This window comes from Ursus americanus, chromosome 3 (assembly GCF_024610735.1).
Source record: "Ursus americanus isolate L20-20 chromosome 3, mUrsAme1.1.p, whole genome shotgun sequence".
In the NCBI taxonomy this organism is placed as follows: Eukaryota; Metazoa; Chordata; class Mammalia; order Carnivora; family Ursidae; genus Ursus; species Ursus americanus.
In genome coordinates this window covers 71,134,435-71,161,608 of record NC_142129.1, presented here as the reverse complement: position 1 = coordinate 71,161,608, position 27,174 = coordinate 71,134,435, and the positions used below count along the sequence as shown (strand labels likewise).

Below are 27,174 nucleotides of genomic sequence, written 5' to 3'. Positions count from 1 at the left end.
GTATAATTTTTTTTAAAGTCATGACTGCAAATCTTTCATCAACCCATATGTTTATCATAGAAAGTAACTCTTATTGGCCGGAATTTCATCTTCTCAAAATTTCTTTTGCCTATCTATTAATAAACAGTGAATTTACCAAACTTAAATCACATAAACCAAAAAAGGCAGGAGAACCTTAGAGATTTATTTATGTATTTAGATCTCCTGAATAAGAAAATATAAAATGAAAGAAAATCCATATAGGCCCATCCAGCCTAATAGTCTATCTCTGACCATATTGTGGTTAAGGCTTTAGTGGGGTGGAATGCAGTGCTGTCATTTTTCAGCACTGTGATCCTGAATAGGCTGTTTAGTTTCTGTAAATCCCAGATATCTTTTTTTAAGATTTTATTTATTTATTTGAGAAAGAGAGAGAGCACAAGCAGTGGTACCAGCAGGCAGAGGGAGAGGGAGAAGTAGGCTCCCCATGAGCAAGGAGCCCAAGGCAGGGCTCCATCCCAGGATCCTGGGATCATGACCTGAGCTGAAGGCAAATGCTTAACCAACTGAGCCACCCAGGCACCCCAGATATCTTAATTTCAAAATTAGGATAACACCTATCTCATCAAATTATTGTGAGGATTAAAAGAGCTCAGAATTTTTTTGGTAATACCACTCTGAGGAACACACACCTATATACACACTAAAATATGCTCAGAGAAGGAAAAAATTGTCTTTACAGTTGTAACTTTATTATTTACATCAAAAATATATACTCTATAGAATCTAAATGTATTTTCTGAAATGCCAAATAGAATATCATTCCATAAAATATGGTTTTATTAGTAAAGTATTATATAACTATTAAAATCTCTATGGAGACAAAATGTATGCTACAGTTTATAAACCACGTTTAGTTGACAACAGAGTCAAAGGGCGTAAAGACTATGGTGAGATTCTTAAAGCACTACGTGAGCGGTGGAATCAACTAATTGTTTTTATGTCATATGTTTGTGGCCCAGTAATTGTAGTGATAATGAATATGTGTACTCTTATTTGTAGTTCATGTAGTATTTTGAAAACATTATCCACTTAACATTTATAGTAGTGCTAGAACCAGCTGCTGTTCTTATTCCTGCTTTCTCAATTCTAAATCTTGTGTTCATTCCCTGTGGACTGGTAGAAAATTTAGAAAAGTTTATAGATGTTATTGTGAAAAGTCTTTATAAAATAATGCCAAATGAAAAGAAAATTTAATAGAATATAGCCCGTGTGTTGCTATCTCGTGAACCATATATAAGCATCATTCAGAATCAGCCATAATATTAACTACATTGTCATAATAGCTATGCATTTTTCTATTTTATTGAAATTATGGATTCAGTACAATTTTAAAATTCTAGGCATGTAGTTATAAATATGGCTTGTGATCTGAGTGGCATTGGTTGACTAGAATATTTGTATAATTTCTGTTGCAAGTACTTAAAAATTAGCCATAGTCGTCATTTTGGAAAAATTGATATTTTTATAGTATACAGTTGAGTCTGTGAAATGTTTCTTTTTCAAAAAAATGAAGGGAAGAGAGAAATGCCAGCAGTTTATTTGTCCCAAATTTTCTGCTTTTGTGGTTAATCATAAGCAGGAGTTAAATTACATATATAAGCATAGACAAAAAAAATTAACATTTATATTATTGTCAGCTAGAGAATGCATATCCGAGATAAGGGGATCATAGCCAACTGGTTGTTTTTTGTTTTGGTTTTGGTTTTGGTTTGGTTTTGGTACTTAATGTAGGTTGGGATCTTTAGGAAGGAAATTTTTTTAAAATGATCTGAATAAAACATCACATTGGAAATCTTTAATTTTCTTAGATTAAATAAAATCATTTTACTTATGTTTCTAACAAAGTACTTTTTGCCCTTCCTCGTAGCTATTAATTGACGGCAAAGTTATCTTGGCTTTGTTCACCTATGTTAAAAAGCCTGAGAAAAACAAAATAATTGAATGGTCTGCAGCACAGTATGAAGAATTACAACTGCATGCAATTGCCACTTTGTCATCAGTGGCTCCTTTATTAACAGAAGAGTATATGTTGTGTCAGGGAAATGCTCAAGTCCTTGCATTTCTAGAATGGTGTGAGAGTGAAGGTGAGTTATACCTGTCAAAATTCTAATTTACATATTTCAATTAAACGCTCAATATATGCACAGAAAAAATAAAATTAATTAAAGAAAGGAGAAATAAAAATATAGATCTGGTTTCCTGTGATTTTCATGTATTTACATGTTGTTTTAAAGAAAAAAATCTGAGATTTCACTTAAAGTCAGACACATTAGTCAATATCATAACTATAATTGATACATACCTCTCAGTAAAAGAAATCATTCATATAACCTGATTTAAATTTTTGTATCATTAGGCTAATCCAACAATTATACTAAGTCCTGGAAATATTTTAATTATTCATTCAACAAATATTTGTTGAATGCCTACTAGGTACTAGATATTGTTTTAGCTGCTAAAGATACATTTATATTCAAAATAAATGAAATCCCGGGGCGCCTGGGTGGCACAGTGATTAAGTGTCTGCCTTCAGCTCAGAGCGTGATCCCGGCGTTATGGGATCGAGCCCCATATCGGGCTCCTCCGCTATGAGCCTTTCTTCCTCTCCCACTCCCCCTGCTTGTGTTCCCTCTCTCACTGGTTGTCTCTATCTCTGTCGAATACATAAATAAAAATCTTTAAAATAAATAAATAAATAAATAAATAAATAAATAAATAAATAAAATCCCTACCTTCACGGAGCTTAAAATCCCCAGCCAGAAGTAATGATTCCACATGTAGTCTACCAAATGTACCAATTTGTACGAATATTTTATTTCAATTCTCATCATTCTTAGGAAGGAAATAAGAAATACTTCTTGTTAAATTTCTATGCATTAAATAAAACAATTATTCTGTCTATCCTTTATATCATTTGTGTTTACAAAAGACTATAAAGCAAAAGAGGAAATGCTGCCTAACATGGGGAAGACTGATAGCTAACAGTTATCGAGTACCTACTGTGTGGTAGGCCTTAAACACCTTCCAAGTATTAACTCATTTAGTCCTCACAACAAATCCAGGGGTTGAAGGTACTATTTCCCTGTTGGTCAGATGGGTAGAACTCAATCAGAAAAGTTAAATAATACGTTCTTGGTCACACAGGAAGTGTCAGATCCAAGATTTAGTATAGGCAGTCTAGCTCCAGAACCTACATTTTTAACCCATTCACAATACTCAGAACAGTACTTTTGAAAATTTTTTTAGCTTTAAACATAAAGAACCTTTTAAAGAATGCATATTATTGTAAAGAAGAAAGGAGAACTTGCCTTGCTGTTTATCAAGACCTACCATAAAGCTATAATAATTTAAACTGTATGGTACTAGACAAGAAATAGACCAGTGGAATAGACTATATGGAAGGTTGGCATTAATGAAGATGATACTGCCTTCAGTGAAAATAAAAATTAGGTTCTTTCACCTTGTTAAAAAAAATCAAGTGCAAAATGAATTAAATCCCTAAATATGAAAAGTTAAACTGTAAAAATCTTAGAAGAAAACATGGGAAAATATCTTTATGATAACAGGTTAAGAAAAGACTTTGAAAAACCAGAGGAACTTAAACTATACAGAAGCTTAATGCATTTAATAATGTAAAATTCAGAAATGCTGATGACTAAATCTGAATAAAATAACAATCCACGAATTGAGAGAATAAATTTTCCACTCCTGTGACTAATAAAGGATTAGAATCCAGGCTCACGAACTCAGAAAGAAAATAACTCTGCAAAGAAGTAGACAAAGAATAGAGACTGCCAAGTCACAGACAAAATTTCAAATATAAAAATAACATTAAAAGATGTTCAACCTTATTGGTAATCAGAGAAACACAAATTAAGATAATAATGAACTGTCATTTCCCATTTAACAGATTGGGAAAATCTGTTAGTCTTGTATATTGTGTCTATATAACCACTTTGGGAAGCAGTTTACGATCTTTAGTAAAATTCAACGTGGGTAAACCCTATATGATTCTGGTGTCACATAGCAAAACCTTTCTCAGTGGGAATAAGAGGACATGAACCAGAAAGTTCATTGTACCAGAATGTTCATTATAGGAGTTTGTACTAGTGAATGGATAAACTGTGATTTATTTATAAAATGATTGCCAAGGGGCACCTGGGTGGCTCAGTCAGTTAAGCATCGGATTTTTTATTTTGGCTCAGGTCATGATCTCAGGGTTGTGAGATTGTGCCCCCACATCAGGCTCCATGCTGGGTCTGAAGCCTGCTTAAGATTCTCTCTTCCTCTCCCTTTGCACATCCCCCACTCTCTCTCTCTAAAACAGATAAAATGAATGGTAAAAGCAATTAAATGATTTAGATCTGCTTGTGACAATGTAAATACTTTAAAAAGCAATGTTGAGTAATAGTAGCAAGTTACAAGAGAGACACACAATATGACACAACTGAGTAAAATTTTAAAGCATATTTCTATTCTGGGAATAGGAGGAGAAGGGGGAAAGATAACATCTATTCCTCTAAAAAAAAAAAACTAAAGCAAGTATGACAAAATTTTAACATCTGTTTAAACTTAAGGGTAGATATATAAGGTATCTGATATATTGTTTTATTTGAAATGTTTTATGCTTTAAATTTCTTGATGTCAAGTATTAAATTACTAATATTTCTCCACAGATTCCTTCTTTAGCCATGGTAATAGTTTTCATGGTACAGGCGGCCGTGGCAACAAGTTTGCCCAGATGCGTTACAGTTTAAGACTCTTGAGAGCCATGGTCTACCTTGAGGATGAGACTATAAACAGTGATCTTTGTGAAAAGGGAACAATTCAGCAACTGATAGGTAAAACATGTTTGTGTACTTAGAAAAGTAGAATACTTATAAAGTAGAGGTTTTATTTAAAGTGCTTTTTATAAATTTATTTTGTCATTCTAGCTAAGAAACTCCTGAACGTTCTCTTCATTTTTGTTTCATATTGTTGCTATAAATCAGTTTGTTTTTACTAAAACAACATGATCACTCATTCTGTAAACATCTGTTAACTCACTTCAGATACTATTTCATTTAGGATTATCTTTTTTTTTTAATGGGCTACTATTATCTTCATTTTTCTAGTGATAAGATGACCGCTTTCTGGCCAGGCTTTTGAAGTCATTTAAAAGAGGATAACATTACATTTTCCGGTGCATCTGACATACCAGAATACTAATATGCTGGGATATACAGAAATGTACACAGGAGATTCTTTTCCGTTATGATATAGCAGGATATCCTTGATTGTCAACTTAGAATTGACTATAATGAATCAAATACATACATGTGAGCTCAGAATAAAATTCAGAACCCCAAACAAAAGCTTTTTACCTTTGTTGATTAAAAAATAAATAGTCCTCTGGCCCTAACCTTTCTTGACTTTGAAAAGATCTATTTTGGTCATTTTCAAATTCAGTGATTGCCTCATGAGTAAGAGATCATTTGCTGGATGTAACACCTACCCAAAAACTCTTCTACATGTTAAGTTAAAGTGCCTACTCTCATCATTCCTGGAGTGGAGTAGTGCCCTTTAACAGTGGTGCCCTTTAAAATAAGGATATTGAAAAGGGTGCTAAGCAAAAACACTTTCTTGATGAGTTTACTGACGATGACTAAACCTGAAAGTAGATTTTATCACTTCCATGCACATTCCATTGTACAGAACTCAGTGTTAAGGTTCCAACCTAACTGGATGGAGTCCAGAAAATACTATATTTTGTATGTCCAGGTAAGAGTTGTAATCCTACCTGGGTAGGAGGTGTGGGGTAGAGAAAAGGGAGAACAGATACAGAAGGGTTCTTTTCTTCTTAAGATCTTTTAACTTGAAAGAAGCTGATCTTTATCATGTGAGTTCTTAGAGGCAGCCGACTTCCTTCACTTAAACTATCTAACAGAGAACAAATAGGTTGCTTGACAAATAGTAATTGCATTGTAATTGCAAATGTTTACAATACCCTTTGTGCAGGCACTGGTATCACAAACATGTATAGAACAGGACACTGTGGACCTTGCCCTTAAGGAGAACAACAACAACAAAAAGATGTATATCCTAGAAAGATAGCATATGTTTTACCCTACACCATCAGTAAGGCCCCTAATGAGTAATAGAGTAAATACCACAGAAACCAAGAGATTTCAGTAGTTTTTAAGGCTAGGTAATCTTGACAAATACCCTTATTGAGCTTGGGTGTGAGGGTAAAGCTGGTTTTGAGCAGGAAAAGAGGAGATGGTCTTTTTTTTTTTTTTTTAAGATTTTATTTATTTATTTGACAGGCAGCGAGAGAGGGAACACAAGCAGAGGGAGTGGGAGAGGAAGAAGCAGGCTCCCAGCGGAGGAGCCCCATGCGGGGCTCGATGCCTGAGCGCCGGGATCATGCCCTGAGCCGAACGCTTAATGACTGAGCCACCCAGGCGCCCTAGGACATGGTCTTTAAAGCAAGGGAGGGGTGCCTGGGTAGCGCAGTCGTTAAGTGTCTGCCTTCGGCTCAGGGCGTGATCCCGGCATTCCGGGATCGAGTCCCACATCGGGCTCCTCCGCTGGGAGCCTGCTTCTTCCTCTCCCACTCCTCTGCTGTGTTCCCTCTCTCGCTGGCTGTCTCTCTGTCACATAAATAAATAAAATCTTAAAAAAAAACATAAATAAAGCAAGGGAATAGCATAAGTGGAGACATGGTGTTAAGATATGTATGACAATGTGTTCAGAGCTAGCTTAAGTGAAGTCAGGTTTATGAAGACATCTATCAACTGTACTTCAATTTAGAAATAATAAAAAACAAATGGGAAAAATGTTTTATGAAAACAAGTAATATGAGATATAATATGTCTAGTCAGGAGCCAAGCTAGAAAGAGTTTTGAATAGCATCTTCGTTAGACATGGGGAGCCATTAGTGCTTTTGATCAGGGAAATTACATGTATAGTGCTATTTTAGGAAAAGGAGTCTAGAAGAAATATATCAGATGACTTAGAATAGAACAAGAAGAGGGTTAAGGCAGGGAGCTAAAGGATACCGAAATATGAAGGAAATAATTCAAAACATAACATGTTACAGACAACAGAGAAAGTGGCATGTCTGCACTCAAGTAGGAAGGAAAATGAGATCATCTAGAAAGGAGAAGCAGACCTATGGCCAACCAGGTTGGATTCCTAGATGTTCCTAATAAAGGAGCATAGGCTCACCTGTTCCTGGCGTGCTCCTGAACTGAGCCTCCAGCGTGCTCAACTAGCCCCACTAGGGACTGATCCTGTACCTGTCATTCATCCTAACAAGACCAAGAATCGTCCCTTCAGGACCAGCTATGGAAATAAGTTGTGATTTCCCTGGCCCTCTTACTGGTTCCTCTTGGAACATAAGTCCACCTCTTCCTGGTAATGCCAGTGACCCCTTTAATAGAGAAGCAGTCATTTTTGTTTCTCATTTAAAGCTTAAAGGAAAATTCCTTGTTGAGGCAAAATTTTATTGTGACTGTCATTCTATCAGTGCAAGTAGCTCTTTTTCCAGTTTTCTAAATTTTTATTAGAAGCAGGGGAGAGATTTCTCAGGACATGGGAATACTGCTACTTAAAAGTTATTGAAGACACCGCCAGGTAGACGTAAGGAGAGGATGCAGAAAGAAGTAACAGGAAGAGAAAACATACTTAGAGAGGTCTTCTGCCTTTGCCTAAAATTGACCCTGTTAACCATGAGGAGATGAGCAAGCTGTGATGGGGCATTTTAGTTATATATTTGCAAAGGCACTCATCTCTGCCTCATGACAATGTGCATATTTCTATGAACAGTTTTGTTTGCTACACAAAGTATCAGGTTGTTAGGACATCTTTTAAGAACACCTCATTAATTCCGTACTAGAAATATTATATATATGGGGCCACTGATTGTACTCAGAGCTCAAAGAATCCATTTATCATCTTCTGTCTACAGCTTCTACATAACTGTGCAATTAAAATAGCTCTTTTAAAAATAGTTTCTCTAACTGAAACTTTATAGGAAGGGATTTCAAAACATTAATTGATCAAAATAAAAATACAATCTTTTTTTAATTTTTTCATACCAGGAGTTTTTAAAAATATAATAAGCAAGTCTAATGATAAAGAAGAAGCCATTATTTTGGAAATTCAATCTGATATATTACTTGTCTTATCTGGTCTTTGTGAACATCATATTCCTAGGAAGGTATGTATGCCTGTGAATCAAAGTTTTGTTCAGATTTTCCAATCACCTAGCACTATGAACTGTTTCTTGGTGTCCATAAATATTGCTGTTTTTTAATCTTGTGAGGATTTAATTTAATATTCTTTTTTATAAGGAGAGTAGAATTATATACAGTAAAGTATATATATATATATATTTATATATATACCTTAAGTGTATATTTCGATAGGTTTTGATGAATGTATACACCCATTTAACCAATAGTTCAATTAAAACAGACACGATTGTTATTCCCTATGAAATTCTTTTATGCCCCTTAGTAGCGATCCCCCTATTTGCCTTCAGGTGACCGCTATTCTGATTTCTGTCCCCATATTAGTATTGCCTATTCTTTTACTTTATACGAATGGAATCACATTCATATAAATGTGATTTATATGAATCACATATAAATGTGATTTACTCTTTTATATCTGGTCCTGTCATCATCATATTTCTGAAATATATTCATGTGATTGCAGGTATCAGCAGTTCATTCCTTTTTATTGCTGAATAGTATTTCATTGTTTGAATATACTCAATTTTTTTCTCCATTCCCCTATTGATAAACACTTATGTTGGATCCATTTGGGACTTTTTTTTTTTTAAAGATTTTACTTATTTATTTGACAGAGAGAAACAGCCAGCGAGAGAGGGAACACAAGCAGGGGGAGTGGGAGAGGAGGAAGCAGGCTCCTAGTGGAGAAGCCTGATGTGGGGCTCGATCCCAGAATGCTGGGATCACGCCCTGAGCCGAAGGCAGACACTTAACTACTGCGCCACCCAGGTGCCCCCATTTGGGACTATTATGTATAAACCTTCAGTGAACATTTTTGTAGTAGTCTTGCTGTGGACATAATGCTTTTTTTTCTCCTAGATAAATACCTGAGAGTGCAATTAATGTTCATAAAGTAGGTATATGTTTTTAAGAAACTGGCAAACAGTTCTTCCAAAGTGGCTGTCACCTTATAAATGCTGTTTTGAGTTTAAATTGAGTTCAGGGTGATGGATAGGTGATGAGCACTGAGTGTTGTATGTAAAGGATGAATCACTATATTCTACACCTGAAACTAATATTACACTGTATGTTAACTAACTGGAATTTGAATAAAAACTTAAAGAAAAAAAATCAGGTTCATACCTAGAACTAAAAGTTAGAAAAAAAGAGCTTAATTCCCTTTGATCTTTTTAAATTTTGTAACAAACTCTGCATTTCTAAGAGTGATAACTTAAATAGCAAAAGACAGAATTGGAAAGATAAAAATTTTAAATTATGAAGTTTCCAATAGAGGGATTTTAGGGAGAGGCAACAAGAACAGTAAATGCATACCTAGCTCTGAGCTTTGATGCAACTTTTTCTTATATTCTGCCACCCTGTGCATGTGTTCTTCTGGAAAAATACTCATAGTCTTGCTTACTGGGTACCAGAACTGAACAAGAAAACAATGAGAAAGGTTATTGGTAAGCAACAAATAATAACTGGTAATAACTTAGTGTAAATTATTAAAGGTTTTAACTACCATTTATATATTTATTTCTCTCTTGGGAGTATTAAAAAGTCTTCCATGATAGAATTTTAGCCTCTTAAATTAGTTTTTGCTATCTAGTATTCATCTGACAGGATATTAGAGTACATTCATTATAATGCGGAAGAAAATCATGGGGCAAGCTTATGGTTTATTTTTTAAAAAAAGAAAGGGAAAAAAATGGAAAGGGACATTAAGCTAGCATATTGATTGATGCCGTTTCTAATAATAATGTGTCTTAAATTCCTGAGAGTGAGTGCAAATTTGAAAAAAAATATTTGTATAAAACTAACAATGTTGTTCTGTTTTTCCAGTATAAAAAGTTTTAAGGGATAGGATGAAACAGAAAAGGATTAGATTATTTCAAAAAATAATTTTAAATAAATCTCTTAGGAAATTTTTGGAACCGAAGGAGTGGATATAATTCTTCGTGTAATGAAAATAGACCCCACAAAGTTACAGACTGGATTAGGCTATAATGTACTTCTTTTTAGTACATTGGACAGCATTTGGTGAGTATTACTGTACCCAAGTTAGAACCACAATACAAGAAAATTACTTCTATGATATTTGTTGGCTTGAGGTCTGATTTTTTTTCAGATAGATTTAAGATTTCTATCTAATTTTGAAAAACTACACAAATTTGTATGAAATAAAGCCTAGAAAATTAAAACTGTAGATTGAATAATAATAAAAATTAATCCTAGTATGCGTGATAGAGGAGGGAAAATGTTGGTGCTATAATTTCGTCATGGTGTTGGACTTAAATAAGTTGAAATGCATTTCTGTACATAATTTAAGCTTCAGTAAAAGTTTGCTTAATTCATTAAAAAAATTTCTTCCCTCAAAACCACACCAGAAAGATAACTCTTCCAATACTTTTTTCAATAGTCCAGAAATGACACTTAACAATATCTTTTGTAAAGCAATCTTATCCATAGCTAATTTATAAAACCATTCTTGTATCTAAACTTAAATCCTTGTTTTTATTATTTGATTCCAATCCATTTTGGCCTGGTCTGGGAAAACACAAGCATCTACTCTTACTCACACAGTATTCTTATACTTGAAGACAACTGAATTCCTCATTCATCTCCTCTTCAGAGTTGAAAACCAATTGATTAGGTATTTCCTAAGCAATATTTTTTTCTCAAACTTTTTAGCATTCCTAAAGAGCAAAAAATAAATCATACATACATACATACATACTGCTTTTCTTAACATTAATTTATAAAGTTTTGTCTTGGACAAAATTACTTGAGTTTCATATATCATTAACATTTAACACATTTCTTTTGTCCTATTTGGGTGAGATTCATGAAAGCCACACTGCAACATATTTGGGGGGAAAAATAATGACTATAGACCTAACCGACTACAGATCTAAATGGGACTAACAGGCATATACAGAATATTCCATTCAATAGCAGCAGAATATAACTTCTTTTTAAGTTCTGTGTTATTGTGATTTAGATTAAGAAATATATATTTGGTCCATTTCTAGTACACAGCTCCTAAAACTTTTGTCATTTCCTAATTAATAAGAGCAATGAGAACATCTTTTGTTACGGTATTTGGTCTTTTTTTTTTTAATGATTTTTTATCATATTATGTTAGTTACCATACAGTACATCCCCGGTTTCCGATGTAAGGCTCGATGATTCATTAGTTGTGGGTATTTGGTCTTTTATTCTCAGTTCCTATAATAGCTTCAGAGTAATAACTGTGAAGGTAGTGTCTTTTGTTATTCATAACAAGCCGCTTTCAACCACATCTGTTTATGTTAATGAGGTAATTTTTTTAAAAATTTTATTTATTTATTAGAGAGACAGACAGAGAGCATGAGTTGGGGGAACAGCAGAGAGAGGGACAAGCAGACTCCCTGCTGAGTGGGGAGCCCAACATGGGGCTCCATCCCAGAACCCTGAGATCATGATCTGAGCCAAAGTCAGACACTTAACCAACTGAGCCACCCAGGTACCCCTAATAAGGTAATTTTTGGAGAGCACCTAGATAACCACAGGATGGGGGACTAGTTCTGCATGCGAGGTCATAAACCAGTCTCAACAAATTTAAGACTTAAATCATTCCAAATATCTTTTCTGACCACACATGAAGAAAACCAAAAATCAATAACAAATGGAAATTAGGAAAACTCACAAATGCAGGGGAATTAACACACTCTTTAACTACCACTGGATAAAGGCAAAAGCAAAATGAAAATTAGAAATTTCTCAAACTAAAATGAAAGCACAACATACCAAAACTTATGTGATATGCAACAGCAGCACTAAGAGGGAAGTTTATAGGTATAAATACCTACATAAAAAAGAAGAATGGGGGTCCCTGGGTGGCTCATTAGGATTAAGTGTTAGACTCTTGGTTTCAGCTCAGGTCATGATCTCATGGTTCCTGAGATCAAACCCCATGTAGGGCTCCATGCTCAGTGGGGAGTCTGCTCTCCCTCTTCCCTTTGCCCCTCTCTCAAAATAAATAAATAAATCTAAAAAAAAAATGACTCAAATAAACAACCTAACCTTAAACCTAAAGTAACTAATAAATGAAGAACAAACTAAGCCCAAAGTTATCAAAATAAAGGAAATAATAAAGATTAGAACAGAAATAAATGAGAGAATAGAAAAAAAAAGACATCAAAGTCTACAAGCCATTAGCTAGACTAAGAGAAAGAAGGGAGAAGACTCAAAATTAAGATAAATGAAATAAATGAAATAGAACACATCATAACAGATGCTACAGAAATAAAAAAGATCATAACGGATTATTATGAACAACTACATGCCAACAAATTGGACAATATAGAAGAAATAGATAAATTCCTAGAAACATACAATCAAGAATGAATCAAGAAAAAATAGAAAGCCCGAAGAGACCAATAACATAGGAAGATTGAATCAGTAATTAAAAACCTCCCAACAAAAAAGCCCACAACCCAATAGCTTTACAGGTGAATTTCACCAAACATTTAAAGAATTAATACCAATACTTCTTAAACTCTTCCAAAATATAGAAAAGGGAACACTTCCAAATTCACTTTATGAGGCCAGTCCTGAGGAACATGGAAGCAAAAATCCTATAGGAAATATTAGCAAACCAAATTCAACAACAAATTAAAAGGATCATACACCATGATCAAATGGGATTTATCCCTGGGATGCAAGAATTATTCAATATAAGCAAATCAATGTGATACACCACATTAACAGAATGAAGGATAAAAATCGCATAATCATCTCAGTAGTTGCAGAAAAATGCATTTGACAAAATTCAACACCCTTTCATGATAAAAACTCTCAACAAATTAAGTAAAGAAGAAACTAACACAATAAAGGTCATAGATGAAAAATCCACATCTAACATCACACTCAATGGTGAAAAGCTAAAAGCTTTTTCCTCTAAGATCTATAACAAGGCAAAGGTGTCCACTCTCACCATTTCTACTCAGTACTGTAAGTCCTAGCCAGAGCAATTAGGCAAGAAAAAGAAATAAAAGGCATCCAAATCAGAAAAGAAGAAGTAAAATTACCTCTGTTTGCAGATGATGTGATCATATAATAGAAATCCCTAAAGACTCCACCAAAAAACTGTTAGAACTAATAAATGAATTCAATAAAGTCACAAGATACAAAGTTAAATACAAAAATCAGTTGCATTTCTATACACATTTTTATTCACACTATAATGAACTATGCAAAAAGTAAATTAAGAAAACAATCACACTTGTAATAGAACCAAAAAGAATAAAGTACTTAGGAATAAACGTAATCAACACTGATAAAAGAAATTAAAGGAGACACAAATAAATGGAAGGACATCCTGTGTTCAGAGACTGTAACAATATTGTTTAAATGTCATACTAGCCAAAGTGTAATCCCTATTAAATCCTAAAGATTTTTTTCCCCAGAAATAGAAAATATAATCCTAAGATTCACATGGAACAACTAATCATCAGGGAAGTGCAAACCAAAACCACAATGAATTATCACCTTATACCTGATGGGAGACTTATTATCAAAAAAAAAAAAAAAAGATACGTGTTGGTGAGGATGTGGAGAAAAGAGAACTCTTGACATTGGTGGGAATGCAAATAGTGCAGCTGATATGGAAAACAGCATGGAGGTTCCTCAAAAAAATTAAAAACAGAACCACCATATGATCCAACAATCCCATTTCTGTGTGTAGATCCAAAAGAATTAAAATCAGGATCTTGAAGAAATAGCTGCACTCCCATGTTCATTGCAGCATTATTCATAATAGTCAAGATATGGGAACAACCCAAATGTCCATCAATAGGTGAATGGATAAAGAAAGAAAATATGGTATATACATGTAATGGAATATTACTCAGCCTTACAAAAGAAGAAAATCCTTCCATTTATAACATGGTTGGACCTGGAAGATACTATGCTAAGGGAAATAAGTCAGTCACAGACTATTTCTTATACATGATTTCTGTTATATGAGGCATCTAAAACAGTCAAAAAATATAGAAGTAGACAATAGTATATAGACAGTAGAATCCTTATTAAGTGAATAACTTCCTTTTTATTTAAGGTGCTGTATTTTGGGGTGTTATCCCTCAGAGGATTACTTTCTTGAAAAGGAAGGAATTTTTCTCCTTTTGGACTTACTAGCAGTAAGTATGATTGTTAATAATTGTAAACAAATAAAGAAATAAACATGTTTTTATTAACTCTTTCCAAAACTAAGTGCCACAGAACACTATTCTGTAATTAAATGTGCCCCCAAATCATGTCTAAATGATTGTTTTAAACAAAATCTCACTTGGAGATCCATAATTTGCATTGGCATAATAAAGGCTCTGAAAATTCCTCCTGTGAAGAAACCTGTTTATTAGGTCAGCACTCCCTAACACGTAACAACAGATAATTGTTTTATGGGATTTTTCCCAAGCACCTTTAAAGAAATAGTTGTGAAATGCTAGACAATATCAAAACCCATAATCATTATTAATAACTTCTAGCTTCTTCTCTTAGTATTAAAAGTTAAGGGCCACATTAGACAAAGGAGTAAAGATCAGCATTTATAAAGAACTGAATAGTTTGTAGGTAATCTGAGGAATTGAGTGTGTCTAAGACCATTTTACAGAATGAGCAGAAATGAGTATATTAAGTTTGCCAGAAAAGATAGTTGCCATCTAACACCAACAAAGAATGGCAAAGATCTTCAATTATCCTCAAAGTAATTCCCTACTGGCCTCAATTCTAAGTAGGTCCATGTCCGGATGATGTGGGAGGAAAAGTATAATTTGGTTTCAATAAAACTTTGAGAGATATTCTCATGTAGAGTTCTACCTATGTCACTGCCTTGATTGCCACCACTCATGATTTTATTAACAGAATAACAAACCATGGGATGCCTGGGTGGCTCAGTCAGTTAAGCGTCTACCTTTGGCTCAGGTCATGATCCCAGGGTCCTGGAATCAAGCCCTGCATCAGGCTCCTTGCTCAGCAGGAGTCTGCTTCTCTCTCTTCCTCTGCCTCTTCCCCTTCTCGTGTTCTTTCTCAAATAAATAAAATCTTAAAAAAAAAAAAACAGTAACCTACTTGGATTTGACAAAGGTACTAAAGTTTTTTGTGTCCCTTCATCTCTCTGAAAGAAAATTAGTTGACATTACATATAGGAGAGCAAACTCATTAAATATAAAACATTACAAACAAACAATAAAGAAGAAGAAGAAGAATAACCCATTTTGATAAACAGGAGTGAGTCATAACCAGAAGCCCTTGGAAGGTTCAGAAAATTGGACATAGTACAGAAAGATATATGTGTGGCTTTACTAAATGATCTATAGCTCACCATATTTCTCTGATGAGAGAACAAGTATGTCCAGAGGCACATGGTAATGTGTCAGGGGATTCTCAAAGTCACAGAATTAATTTGGCACATCTTCCTAGAATCTTGTTTTTAGTTAAAGACTAGGAAATGGGGAGTTATATTAAACATGTGTATACTAAATAATAAAATTCTATGTGAATATTTAAGGTTATATAAAAGACTTCAAAAACATTTCTCACTTGTGTTCACTCTCCTTCACCACTAGGGTTTCTCTGATGGAAAGGCATGAAGAAGACTGGTAGGAGAAGCCATATAGCACAGTGGTTATGAGCATAGGCTGCAATCAGTCTGACTGAGGCCTCCAATACTTGTTAGCTGTGTAACTTGGACAAGTATTTAACATCTCTGTTATACGTTTCTTCATCTGTAAAACAGAGATTACAACAGTATCTATCCCATGCACTGTTGGGAGAATTATATGAGTGATTATGTGTGCATGTGCACATATATATATATATATATACACACACACATACACTTACATACAGTATTTGGAATAGTTCCTGACACATATTTTCGCCATGTAAGTGTTTTCTATTTTTATGAATATGATTATTAGATTGTGCTTAATGTGGATTAAACAAATCAAGTTAATGACAAATATTCTTTAATGAAGTTTTTTTATTAAGTCCAAACCTTGAAATTTTCTCTTTCTCCTGAAAGTGAAGTATAAGAATAAAAAACCCAATTGAGGGCTCTGTTTAATAAAATCTGGTAAAATATTTATTCAGTATGCAATGATAATAATTGCTAATAATGTTAAATATTATTTAGAGCTTTCTATGTGCCAGGCAGACTTCTATAATTCATCATCAAACTCTCTAAAGCAGATAATATTATCCTTCATTTTATAAGATAGGAAACTGATAATGGTTGCAGTTTAAACAACAGGCTACATGTTTCCTGTGCTATATTCTATTAGCAGTATACTATGAGTTAATCAACAATAAATATTTCAGACACAAATTATTACTGTGTGGAGACTACTACTCTAGATGGACTTTTCTATACCTAAATTTTGGTTTGCTGAAAGCTAGTAGCAAAACAAAGGAAATATGCTTGATAATTTTTCTTAAATGCTTACTTTGCAAAATACAAAATTACATCTCATTTTGATTTATTTTCGTATGTGACTGCCACTTGCAGTTACCATCAGTTATTTTCTTAGTCACAAGGTTGTAGTTAATATGAGTCTTTACAAACCTTAATAAAGCATGTAAATTGAAAAGGTCCTATAATTATAGTGAACTATATGTAGTACTGTTTATCTTGCTCCACTTACAATGAACATCTTCACTTATTTTTACAATTTTTCTTTTTCTGGACTGAACCAAATTGATTACATTTTTGGTCATGACATATATTTCTGACTACATAAGAATTATATTGAATCTCTTTTTATTCTTTCTAATTAATGTCTGAAAACATACTTTTTAACAGGAGATTGTCCCAAGTCATACTTAAGTAGAGTGTGAATTTTATAAGACAGTCATATAGAAAAAAGTTACTGATTAATACAAGTTTTTCTTGGGTATTTTTGTTTTTGGGGGGTTTGAAGGTAATAATTCTTAATATTTATTGCAACTCTTTTCCTTTTCTGTTTCCTTGCAAAAGTTGAACCAAAAAAAATTCTGTAATCTAATACTTGGAATAATGGTTGAATTTTGTGATAATCCCAAAACTACGGCTCATGTCAATGCTTGGCGTGGGAAGAAGGACCAGACAGCTGCTAGTCTTTTAATTAAATTGTGGAGAAAGGAAGAAAAAGAACTGGGAGTAAAACGTGATAAACATGGGATGATCATTGGTAAGTGTATTTATAACTCTTAGTAGTAGCAATTAGATGCATATTTTTAATTGAGATGTAATTGACATATAACATTGCACTCATTTAAGTGTACAACAATATGATTTGATATGTGTATATATTACATAATGATTACCACAATAAGTTTAGTTAGCATCCATCACCACACATAGTTAAAATTTTTTTCTTGTGATCGAACTTTTTAAAATCTTTCAAATATACAATAAAGTATTGTTAACTACAGTCACCACCCTGTTCATTACATCCCCAGGACTTATTCATTGTTCACCCATACTTTTTTTTTTTTTTAAAGATTTTATTTATTTATTTAACAGAGATAGAGACAGCCAGTGAGAGAGGGAACACAGCAGGGGGAGTGGGAGAGGAAGAAGCAGGCTCATAGTGGAGGAGCCTGATGTGGGGCTCGATCCCATAACACCGGGATCACGCCCTGAGCCGAAGGCAGACGCCTAACCGCTGTGCCACCCAGGCGCCCCTTACCCATATTTTTAAAAAGAGATCTTTAAAAGATATTAGGGAAGTATGAGGACTTCCACCCCTTTGTTTAAAGTTCTTTTCACAAGAGTTTGTAGAACTTGCTATCAAATTCTGAATGAATGGAAGAAAACTAAGTAAATTAGTAGCGGGTTCATATTTTTTTTTAAAGATTTTATTTATTTATTTGACAGAGATAGAGACAGCCAGCGAGAGAGGGAACACAAGCAGGAGGAGTGGGAGAGGAAGAAGCAGGCTCATAGCAGAGGAGCCTGATGTGGGGCTCGATCCCATAACGCCGGGATCACTCCCTGAGCCGAAGGCAGACGCTTAACCGCTGTGCCACCCAGGCGCCCCGCAGGTTCATATTTTTATAGAATATTTTCAGGAAGTGATATTTTATTTTATTGTTTAAAAACAAAAACAAAAACAAAAACAAAACCTAACATCATGTCCTAAAGAAGTTCCTTTGAGTTACTTGCTTTTACAAATAGATTCAGTAACATTTCATTTCATCATTAAAATTCAGTAACATTCATTTCATCAATTAAATTTGGAATGTAAATAGAGTACCTGAAAACAATTTTTATAGTATTTTGTACATTTCTGTTGATTCATATTTATGAAGCAAGTTCACCTTTTATATAAAAGAAATTGTTTTCTAAATAAAAATAAATGTTCATAAATTTTAATAACCAGCAATCTACAATGCTAGAGTACATTTTCTAAGCCTCTTATGTTTCTTTTCATCTAAACTGTTAATATTGTTAATTTTTAAATGAAAATACTTCCCCTTTAACTTCTGATGATTTCTATTCCAACCAATTTTTATTATTTCTGAGTTTTGATCTGTAACATCATAAAATTTTTTTATATTTATAGCATAATATAGAACCTAAAAGCAAAGGAGACCACATCTTTGTTAAACTGACATTATTCAATTTCTAGATCTCAAAATTAGAGAAGTTATTTACATAAGAGTTTCATTTTTTAAGAAGTTATTTTGTGAAATTTCCATATTTTATGTATAATTAAAATGAAAGCTTTAAGTTTTGCCACAGAATGAGGAATAACTGATTACTAATGCTTTCAAAAGAATAACCATAAACAATGCACTATTTTATTCTGTTATAATATTTTTATATATTCTATGTCTGGACTAAAATTTCAAAATTAGATATTAATTTACTAACGTTTTTATCTGTCCTGTTTTCATGATATGCAATGATTAGATACAAAGAAACCTCTATTTACCAGTTTCCAAGAAGAGCAAAAAATCATGCCATTGCCTGCAAATTGCCCAACTCTTGCAGTCATGGATGTTGCTGAGAATATCAGAGCAAAAATTTATGCTGTGCTGGGCAAACTGGGTAAGAAGCTACTTGTCAGATTTTCATGAGCCTCTGTTTTGCTGAGTTTGCAAGGTGATTTTGCTTTGGAGTCTATTTTCAAACATGATGATCAAAAGTACCTTTATACAGATAAGTGCATATTCCATTCTTACCCCAATGCCCAAGCTACGCCCTTGATCAATTAAAATCAGAATCTCTGGGTGTGGGGCCCAGGCATCAGCATCTTTCGGAGCTCCCCAGGCAGTTCCAGGATTAAAGGTGGTTAGTTTAGATGATTAGGCTTAAACATTAGAATTCTGAAATACCTGAGTTTTTAAAGTCCTTGCTTCCTCTTTTTTTTTTTTTTGGTTCTTGCTTCCTATTAAGGAAAAAAATTGCCAAACACTCTTCAGCAAGCCACAAGCTCACAGAACGTTTTCATAATCAAGATGAAATAAAAAGTAACTGTTGGCATTAGTTTTTATGATTGATACATGCATTTTGGAATCACTTGCTTTGTTACATTCTTTCTTTCTTTATAAATTTTGTTTAGATTTTGAAAATTTACCTGGCCTATCTGCTGAAGATTTTGTCACTCTTTGTATCATACATAGATACCTTGATTTTAAAGTGAGTACCTTCTTAATAATCTTATGAAACTCTAATATGACAAAAAAATCAATTGGGAAATAAAAGATCTATTCGTAGTTGTAAGAAATCATCCATGTACTGTATAGTTTTTATTTTCCATTTTGCATCCGGTACTGTTCAAGAAACCTACAACTGGTTGGCTATTTTCCATAGGATATGATTTCATCCAACTATTCGTTTATAAAAGAAGATGGATGTTACTGACAGAGCTATTCAGAAACTTAACAGAATTTTTAAAATATAATTTCTTCTCTTTAGAGAGTATTAGGCACTAGAGTTAAATGAATTATTGCTTATTAACATAAATTATTAACATTTATTAAAGATTATTTTATCATTAGTTTATATGATGATCAAATATCAGCTAAAGGACATTAGGTTTTTCACCCTGTTGGTTATATTTTTATTGGCAAATAAATACTTTTCAAGTTTCAGCAAAGTCTTTTTAAGTACATTCTCTTCTACTAATATTAGTACTATGTATTTGAATGTTATAAATGAGTAAGTCTCTATTTTCAAATGAAAACAAAGCTCAATTTCATCCCAATCCTGGATATATAAATTTTTCTATAAATATAAGCATACTCAAGCACATTAATTTACAGACAATCTAGAATATGAGATGGAGCTGTCAGTATGATGAATCCATGGCACTAAGAGCATGAGATTCAGTTACTGTCTGAGCTAGAAGGTAAGGGGCAGGGGACAGGGCTCTGGAGCCCCAGTTATCCCCACGTTAACTGCCCTACAAGTTCAGCTTGACCTAGCTTTGATTTATTTATTTTTCAAAAGTATTCCTATTCTTTTTAAATTTATTTTTATTTTTTTAAGTAGGCTCCACACCCAACATGGGGCTCGAACACACGACCCCAAGATCAAGAGTTGTGTGCTCTACAGCCTGAGCCAGCCAGGCACCTCTTGACCTAGCTATTAATACAGGGCTTTTGGGAGGAATACATCAGTAGTTCAAAAGGATAAGACTAAAGCAGCAGTTTCTGCAGCAGTGAAAACAGTGTGACTATAAACCAGAGGGTGGTGACAATGGTAGTGAACTAGACTTAGACAGTGGAGCCTCATCCACGAATACTTTATCATTGTAAAACATTTGAGAAATTACTCCTGAATACTCAACTATAATCGGTGCCCCAAATCATTCCCAATGCACTTATTCCCAAAAAGGAAGATGGTTAGTAAGTGTTAACTTTGGAACAACCACCCAAATAAAGGATTACCCAAAATTATATCATTTATTTTTGGTTAATTTAACTTTTTAAACTTAAACTTTGTTATAACAGATTGGAGAAATATGGAATGAAATATATGAAGAAATAAAATTAGAAAAGTTAAGACCAGTCAATACAGATAAAAAATTTTTGGAAACTATTACAACAGCATCAGAAAATATTGGAAAGATGGTTGCTTCTCTTCAAAGCGAGATGATTGAAAGCCAGGCACACCAAGATGTGCAAAATGAACAGAAAGTATATACAAAAGTAAGTCACATATACCATTAAGGCAGGAAATGATAATTTCAATAAACTAGCTGACCATAGGTTATATTTGCCTTACCTGTGAGTGTTTTAGCACTTAGAATTAATTTGTAGTTTTTCTTACGGTTATTTTCAGTGTTTTTGTGCAATTTTTAAAGAAACTATGGAATTAACAGCCTGAGATTCAATTACTAGGTTTATGGCATTGTAATTTGATTTCTATAGGCTTACATTTTAAAAAGTAAACAAATACCTGGGGCGCCTGGTTGGCTCAGTCGGTTAAGCGTCTGCCTTCACCTCAGGTCATGATCTTGGGATCCTGGGATTGAGTATCCTGTCGGGCTCCTTGCTCCGTGGGGAGCCTACTTCTCCCTCTCCTTCTGCCCTTCCCTCTGCTCATGCTCTCTCTCTCAAATAAATAAATAAATAAATAAAATCTTTTTTAAGAAAAGTAAACAGATACCTTATACACATTTTTTGAAATGTCAGAGTTCCAAAAATTGTGGTCTATTTAAGTGTATACATTTAGTAAATTCTGACAGTGTATCTCTGTGACTATACATATAACCTCACAGAAAGTTGGCCTTCATCCCTCACTGTGTGATAGGTCCTTCCTGGTACGCCAACCATAGGCATATTGATAAAAGCTTCATCCTCACTTCAGTACCATAAAACTTAACAATGAATGTTTTATCTGTAGATCCAGAGGTAAGATGGTCTCTCACTTTAATCATTAAAAGCCTGCCAGGAAAATATAAGCCATTTTCCTAAAGCTTTGTGTTCAGTTGAAAAGTGAACGCAACAGAAGTTTTTGAGCAAATGGGTCTTTAAGTGGGTCTAGCTTGTCCCCCAAATACAAAGACAATGCAGATCCCCCCTTCTGCTAGATGACCATTTATTATTACAATTAAATGTTTAAAACTCTTTAAGGTGATTTCCAAAGTGTTTTCTATTGCCTGATCTTTCACATAGTCTATTAAATGTTTATATCTACAGCCTATTAGGAATTCGGTCTGCTTCCATCTGCAAATTTCGTTCCATCCTAGACACCAATTTGCTTGAAAGTTTTATTTAAGAGTTTTTATTGCATAGATGCTTCCATTTAAGGAATTTATTTGCTCTCAAGTACGGCAGCCCTATTGGAAGTTCTACTGCCTCATTAGTTCTGTTAAATAGCAGAATGTCTGCTCTGTGGACGAGCTATTGTTGATTTGTTGGTTATTGTTGATTTGTTATCATGGCTTTGACCCCACTTACTTTTAAGCAGTTGTTTAATTAAATACCCTTAGGTTCATAATCCATATTTAATAACATGTTATATACTAACCAAGGGCATGTATTCTGTAAGTATATATTTAGTGAACAGCCTGTTGAGAACTATAGTCTTTGCAGTTTGTTAGTGGTTACTGCCGTAGACTGCATCACCACCATCAACTCAGCACTCTCACAAAACTGCTTGTCTTAAAAATGCTACAGTCATAAATTAGTAGTTTTACCAATATAACCTTCTGTAAACTATTATCAGTGGCAGCAGGAATCTCTCTGTTTTCGCCTGTGAATTTGCTTTTAGGTCATTTATATAGCTTGTTCTGGATTATAATCTGTCTTCACGAGTGATAATCACATAAAGCAATCAGTCTTGCTAAGAATGATTATTGTTATTTTTATATTTTGTATTTTTTATAACAGTTTTACATTCCATTCCATGGAAAGCAGTTCAAATCTTAGCCACATAATGAAGGAAGGATTTTACTCTAATCCTTTAGCTAGTCAGCCCTAAAATTTACATTGGCAAAATCTAAGTCTTCCTTCAAAATAAGGGCTTTAAAATCCCTTTGGTATCCTTTCATAGAAACTAGAACTCTTAATTATCTTTCTCATTTCAGATACAAGCCACACACAAGCAAAGAGAATTGGCTAATAAGTCATGGGAAAATTTCTTGGCCAGAACATCAAATGCTAAAACTTTAAAGGTAGGATTTTTAAAATATTGTGATATCCACAACAAATAGCCAATTCTGACAGGCAGACTTTTTGAGGAATAAATATTCCTTCACTTTTTCTGCTGACCTTTCTATAGAATACCAACACTGTTAGATCCTCATATGCAATGTAGGATGATAACTATGCATTTTTGTAGTTACAGAAGAGCACTTTCAGGGTTTTTTTACTCTAGCAGTGGGAAGCAAGGGTGATGTTCCTGGCTTGCATAAACAAGATGATCGGTAGCCAGGAATAAGCAGGAGAAATGTGCTCCTACTTTCCACTTTGTGTCATTGATCATTTCTGTAAGAAGCAGAGTGAAGAACAGAAAAAACAACTGTGTTACCCTCTCCCCCAAGGGTATTTCCCCTCCATGACCACCAAAAGAAACATTATATTAATGCTTAAATGAGAACTGGGGATAGGCATCCCTTTGGGAAAAGGTAATAAGCTGCTTCAGGAATAAACTAGAAACTAATCTAAAAATTTTATAATGTTGATTGTTCACTTGAAATATGGGAGAAGCACCATGTATTTCCAAAATCTCATTGCTTTTCCCACTTTTTTCACTAATACTTTGGATATGTTTTTATGTAATGTTACAACTCTTTGTCTAGATCTGAAATTGTTCAGTGTTAAATTAGTCCATGAAAATAGTGAAACCACATTAAGGTAGTGAAACCAAAGTTAAGAACAAAAGCTCACTCGAGGTACTGTGTCTCCCCTTCTCACTAAAAATTCTTCCCAGCTTTACTTATAAAATATCCTCACAACTGTCTGTACTTTTAAGGAATAATTAATGAAAATCAACCATTCCATGCAGATCATTTGTTACCTCAAATTTCACCTGTTCTGGTGCCTAAACTGTTGAGTTTGAACAAAAGTGCAAGAAATTATACAATTTATTTTACTCTGTTTGAAATAGTTAAATGTTCTGAATTAGTATTTAAGCAAAATATTTTGAAAACATGTATCACCTGAGGTAAATTTAGTAGCTTATTAAATCATGTGCTAAAATGTGACTTCCACAGGACCTGCTTTATTCCTCGGTCATATAGACTCATACCTCTGGAAATTTTAATAATGTTCTCAGGTGATTGGTGTCTTCTGCAATATATAAAAGATGTAACTTACTAATAACTATCTTTTTAGCCTAAGTGAGTAAGTACAAGTTACAGTGCTACTTAATAAACAGTTCAAGTAGAAATCAGGCACAATTAAATGTACTTCACATACATCATTGCAAGTATGATAGTTAATGCTTTAATAGCAATTAATATTACTTTCTTTCTAATTTAAAAATCTTCAGAAAGCAAAAAGACTTCAGGAAAAAGCTATAGAATCCTCTAGATACAGTGAGCATCCACCAAATGCAGTATTTCACAGGACAGATATTAAAGGCCTTAACACAACGGTAAGTTTTTTTGTTTGTTTGTTTTGCTTCATAATTTTTCTTAGTAGATACTGAATTTAGTCTCCATAGAATGTTATTTCCATGGTTTTTTTCCCTCATATTTCTTTTCTTTTTCTTTGGTCAAATTTCACATAGTTAAGGCATATTTATTTCCAAGATACCTTCACTCTCACCCAGTACTGGTTTAGACGCAATCAGCCCTCCAGGATTCCCAAGAAACAGCTATAATTTTGTATCCTTTCTAAAGTCAGCTGAAGGATGAATGGATTTCTCATTGAAAAATTTTGTAAATGAACTCTTATATATATATATCTTTTGCTTTGTCAGGTGCCTTCTGGTCGTGTAGTAACAGTAGAAAGCACTCCTGCCCGATTACTGGGAGGACCTCTGACTGATACAGATATTGCTCTTAAAAAACTGCCTATTCGAGGAGGAGCTCTACAAAAGGTGAAAGCAGTGAAAACTGTGAATGAGTCAAAGAAGAGTGTTCCTACATAAAATAATCTACATTTTGAAATAAAGTTTGCTTATAATTTTTTAGTTAAATGTATCTTTATAAACATAAAGCAAATATTTTAGTAAAATACTATGGAAAAAAGAAAAGTAAGCACATATAATTTATTTGTATTGAAACTACCTACATATAGCATCAGAAGAGTTGTCATCAATTTCTTTGGAAAGATTACTAATTCTCTTCACTGAAATTGTAAAACATACTGTATCAGTTAAACTCCTTTGGTTGCATGTGAATTACTCCATCTAGTTTAAGCCAATAAGAACTTTTACAGTCTCTGTAGCTATCAAATCTAAGAGTAATTAAGACCACAAGCATTGTTGGATCTAGGGACTGAAACTCTGTTAGTAGGATCTTCTCCTTCCCTAGCAGTTCCTGGATTATATTCTCCCAAGTTGATACCCAATAGAGAACACATGCCTGTTTTCCAACAGTCTCTGCAACTGCCTCTGCATCTTGGGACCCTTGATTGGCCACATGCCCACTCCTGAGCCATTCACCATGACTTTGGCCAGATCTGAGTACTGCCTACTCCCAGAGGCAGAAGTAGGCCAACCCCAACCAAAATATATGGATGGAGTGGGGAATCAGGATATTGTTTTCATATGTTTATATAAATGCTGGGCAGCAAAAACATTTGCAATAAATTTGTTGGTCAAAGTAAAATATCTCTGTTATAAAAAGTAAATGTTAGTCATGAGCTAAACAAAAATAAAAATAGTTTTACTCTTAATATATAAAATATGCAAAGCAAACTCTAATGCTGCTTTTCTTCTTTAATGGGGGAAGGGAAGGGGAGACTGAGGAAATGCTTTCCCTCCTTTGGCGGTGAAGGTATTTTGCAAAAAAATAGGAGATAGATGTCTTAATGCTGGGTGTAGAGCAAAGTGTCCCCATATGCCATTAAGAGATTTCCATAGCCTGTCTCCATTCCCATCAACCCCACCCAGGAAGCCACAAAGTTGAGTTCATGTCCAGGACTGGGAGAGACAAGAACCTGTTTTCTTAAATAGGTAAATATAATGGAATTTGAGTCTAGATTCTAGGCCCATCTGTACACTCAGCAGTGTAATGGTAAATGTGTAACACTCGGCTCTTCAAGGGGAAAAGGCCCTCATTTGTAGTGTTTGCCAATTTGGATGGTGTAAATACTCCCACTGTGACCAATTACAAGCTACCAACATGATGCTACTGAATGCAAAGTTGAGAAGAGATGCATAAAATCTACTTTATCAAATAAGAGAGGGCTCCATCACCCCCACTGGGCCCACCTTCTCCTACTTCCTCCTTCATCCTCTTCTTCTTCTTCCCCCAACTCGCAGGGGAAATTCCTCCAGGAATTTTCCATTATCCCCATCTGTGAAGTTAGTAGAATCTGCAATGAAGGGAGAAACTGCAACTGTTGTTAATGTTCTAATTGGAATGAGTTGACAGTACACCATTAGCCAGCAGATTCTCATCCTGGCCCAGCTGCCCATTTTCATTGTGGCCCCTACGAGTTGATAATGGACATCAGCTTACCAGAGAACTTTGCCTCTCTTGAATCCTTTTCCCTATTATTACCACCAACAACAAGATATTAGAAGGCATGATTTGTTCTTCCTCTTCACAGGAGGCCCTAAACACAAAGATTCCAACAAAGAGTAGTTACTGGGACAAGAACTGGCATAAATAGGAACACGCAATGATGAGATGACCATACAAAAAGCACCAGATATACCTCAAGTATATCAGATACAGAATCAAGATGAAGTGTCCATGGCTAAGAACAATAAATCCCTGCCTCATTTTGTAGACTATAAGCTCCTTTCTCAGATGCTGAA

General features: G+C 34.2%; 2 protein-coding genes across 5 annotated transcripts in view; one reads left to right on the top strand and one right to left on the bottom strand.

Annotated features, from left to right (window-relative positions):
* The window catches only part of CFAP69 (cilia and flagella associated protein 69), a 50,603-nt gene extending 25,233 nt beyond the window's left edge, over positions 1–25,370 (top strand). For 3 of the 4 annotated variants that reach the window (XM_045793308.2, XM_087861099.1, XM_045793309.2), the window contains 12 exons: positions 1,910–2,126; positions 4,719–4,883; positions 8,127–8,245; positions 10,183–10,301; positions 14,362–14,443; positions 17,281–17,473; positions 19,201–19,338; positions 19,853–19,929; positions 21,246–21,443; positions 23,327–23,413; positions 24,733–24,837; positions 25,165–25,370. In XM_045793308.2, coding sequence (XP_045649264.2) covers positions 1,910–2,126; positions 4,719–4,883; positions 8,127–8,245; positions 10,183–10,301; positions 14,362–14,443; positions 17,281–17,473; positions 19,201–19,338; positions 19,853–19,929; positions 21,246–21,443; positions 23,327–23,413; positions 24,733–24,837; positions 25,165–25,335 — 1,671 coding nt within the window. In that variant the 3' untranslated portion in view covers positions 25,336–25,370. The remainder of the gene's footprint in view (positions 1–1,909; positions 2,127–4,718; positions 4,884–8,126; positions 8,246–10,182; positions 10,302–14,361; positions 14,444–17,280; positions 17,474–19,200; positions 19,339–19,852; positions 19,930–21,245; positions 21,444–23,326; positions 23,414–24,732; positions 24,838–25,164) is intronic. The other variant, XM_045793310.2, reaches the window with a different exon arrangement.
* The window catches only part of FAM237B (family with sequence similarity 237 member B), a 50,998-nt gene continuing 41,951 nt past the window's right edge, over positions 18,128–27,174 (bottom strand). Inside the window, exons 8-10 of the mRNA XM_087860638.1 lie at positions 26,873–26,969; positions 26,623–26,726; positions 18,128–24,530 (exon numbers count right to left, since the gene is read on the bottom strand). The gene's annotated coding sequence lies outside the window, so the exon portion shown is untranslated. The remainder of the gene's footprint in view (positions 24,531–26,622; positions 26,727–26,872; positions 26,970–27,174) is intronic.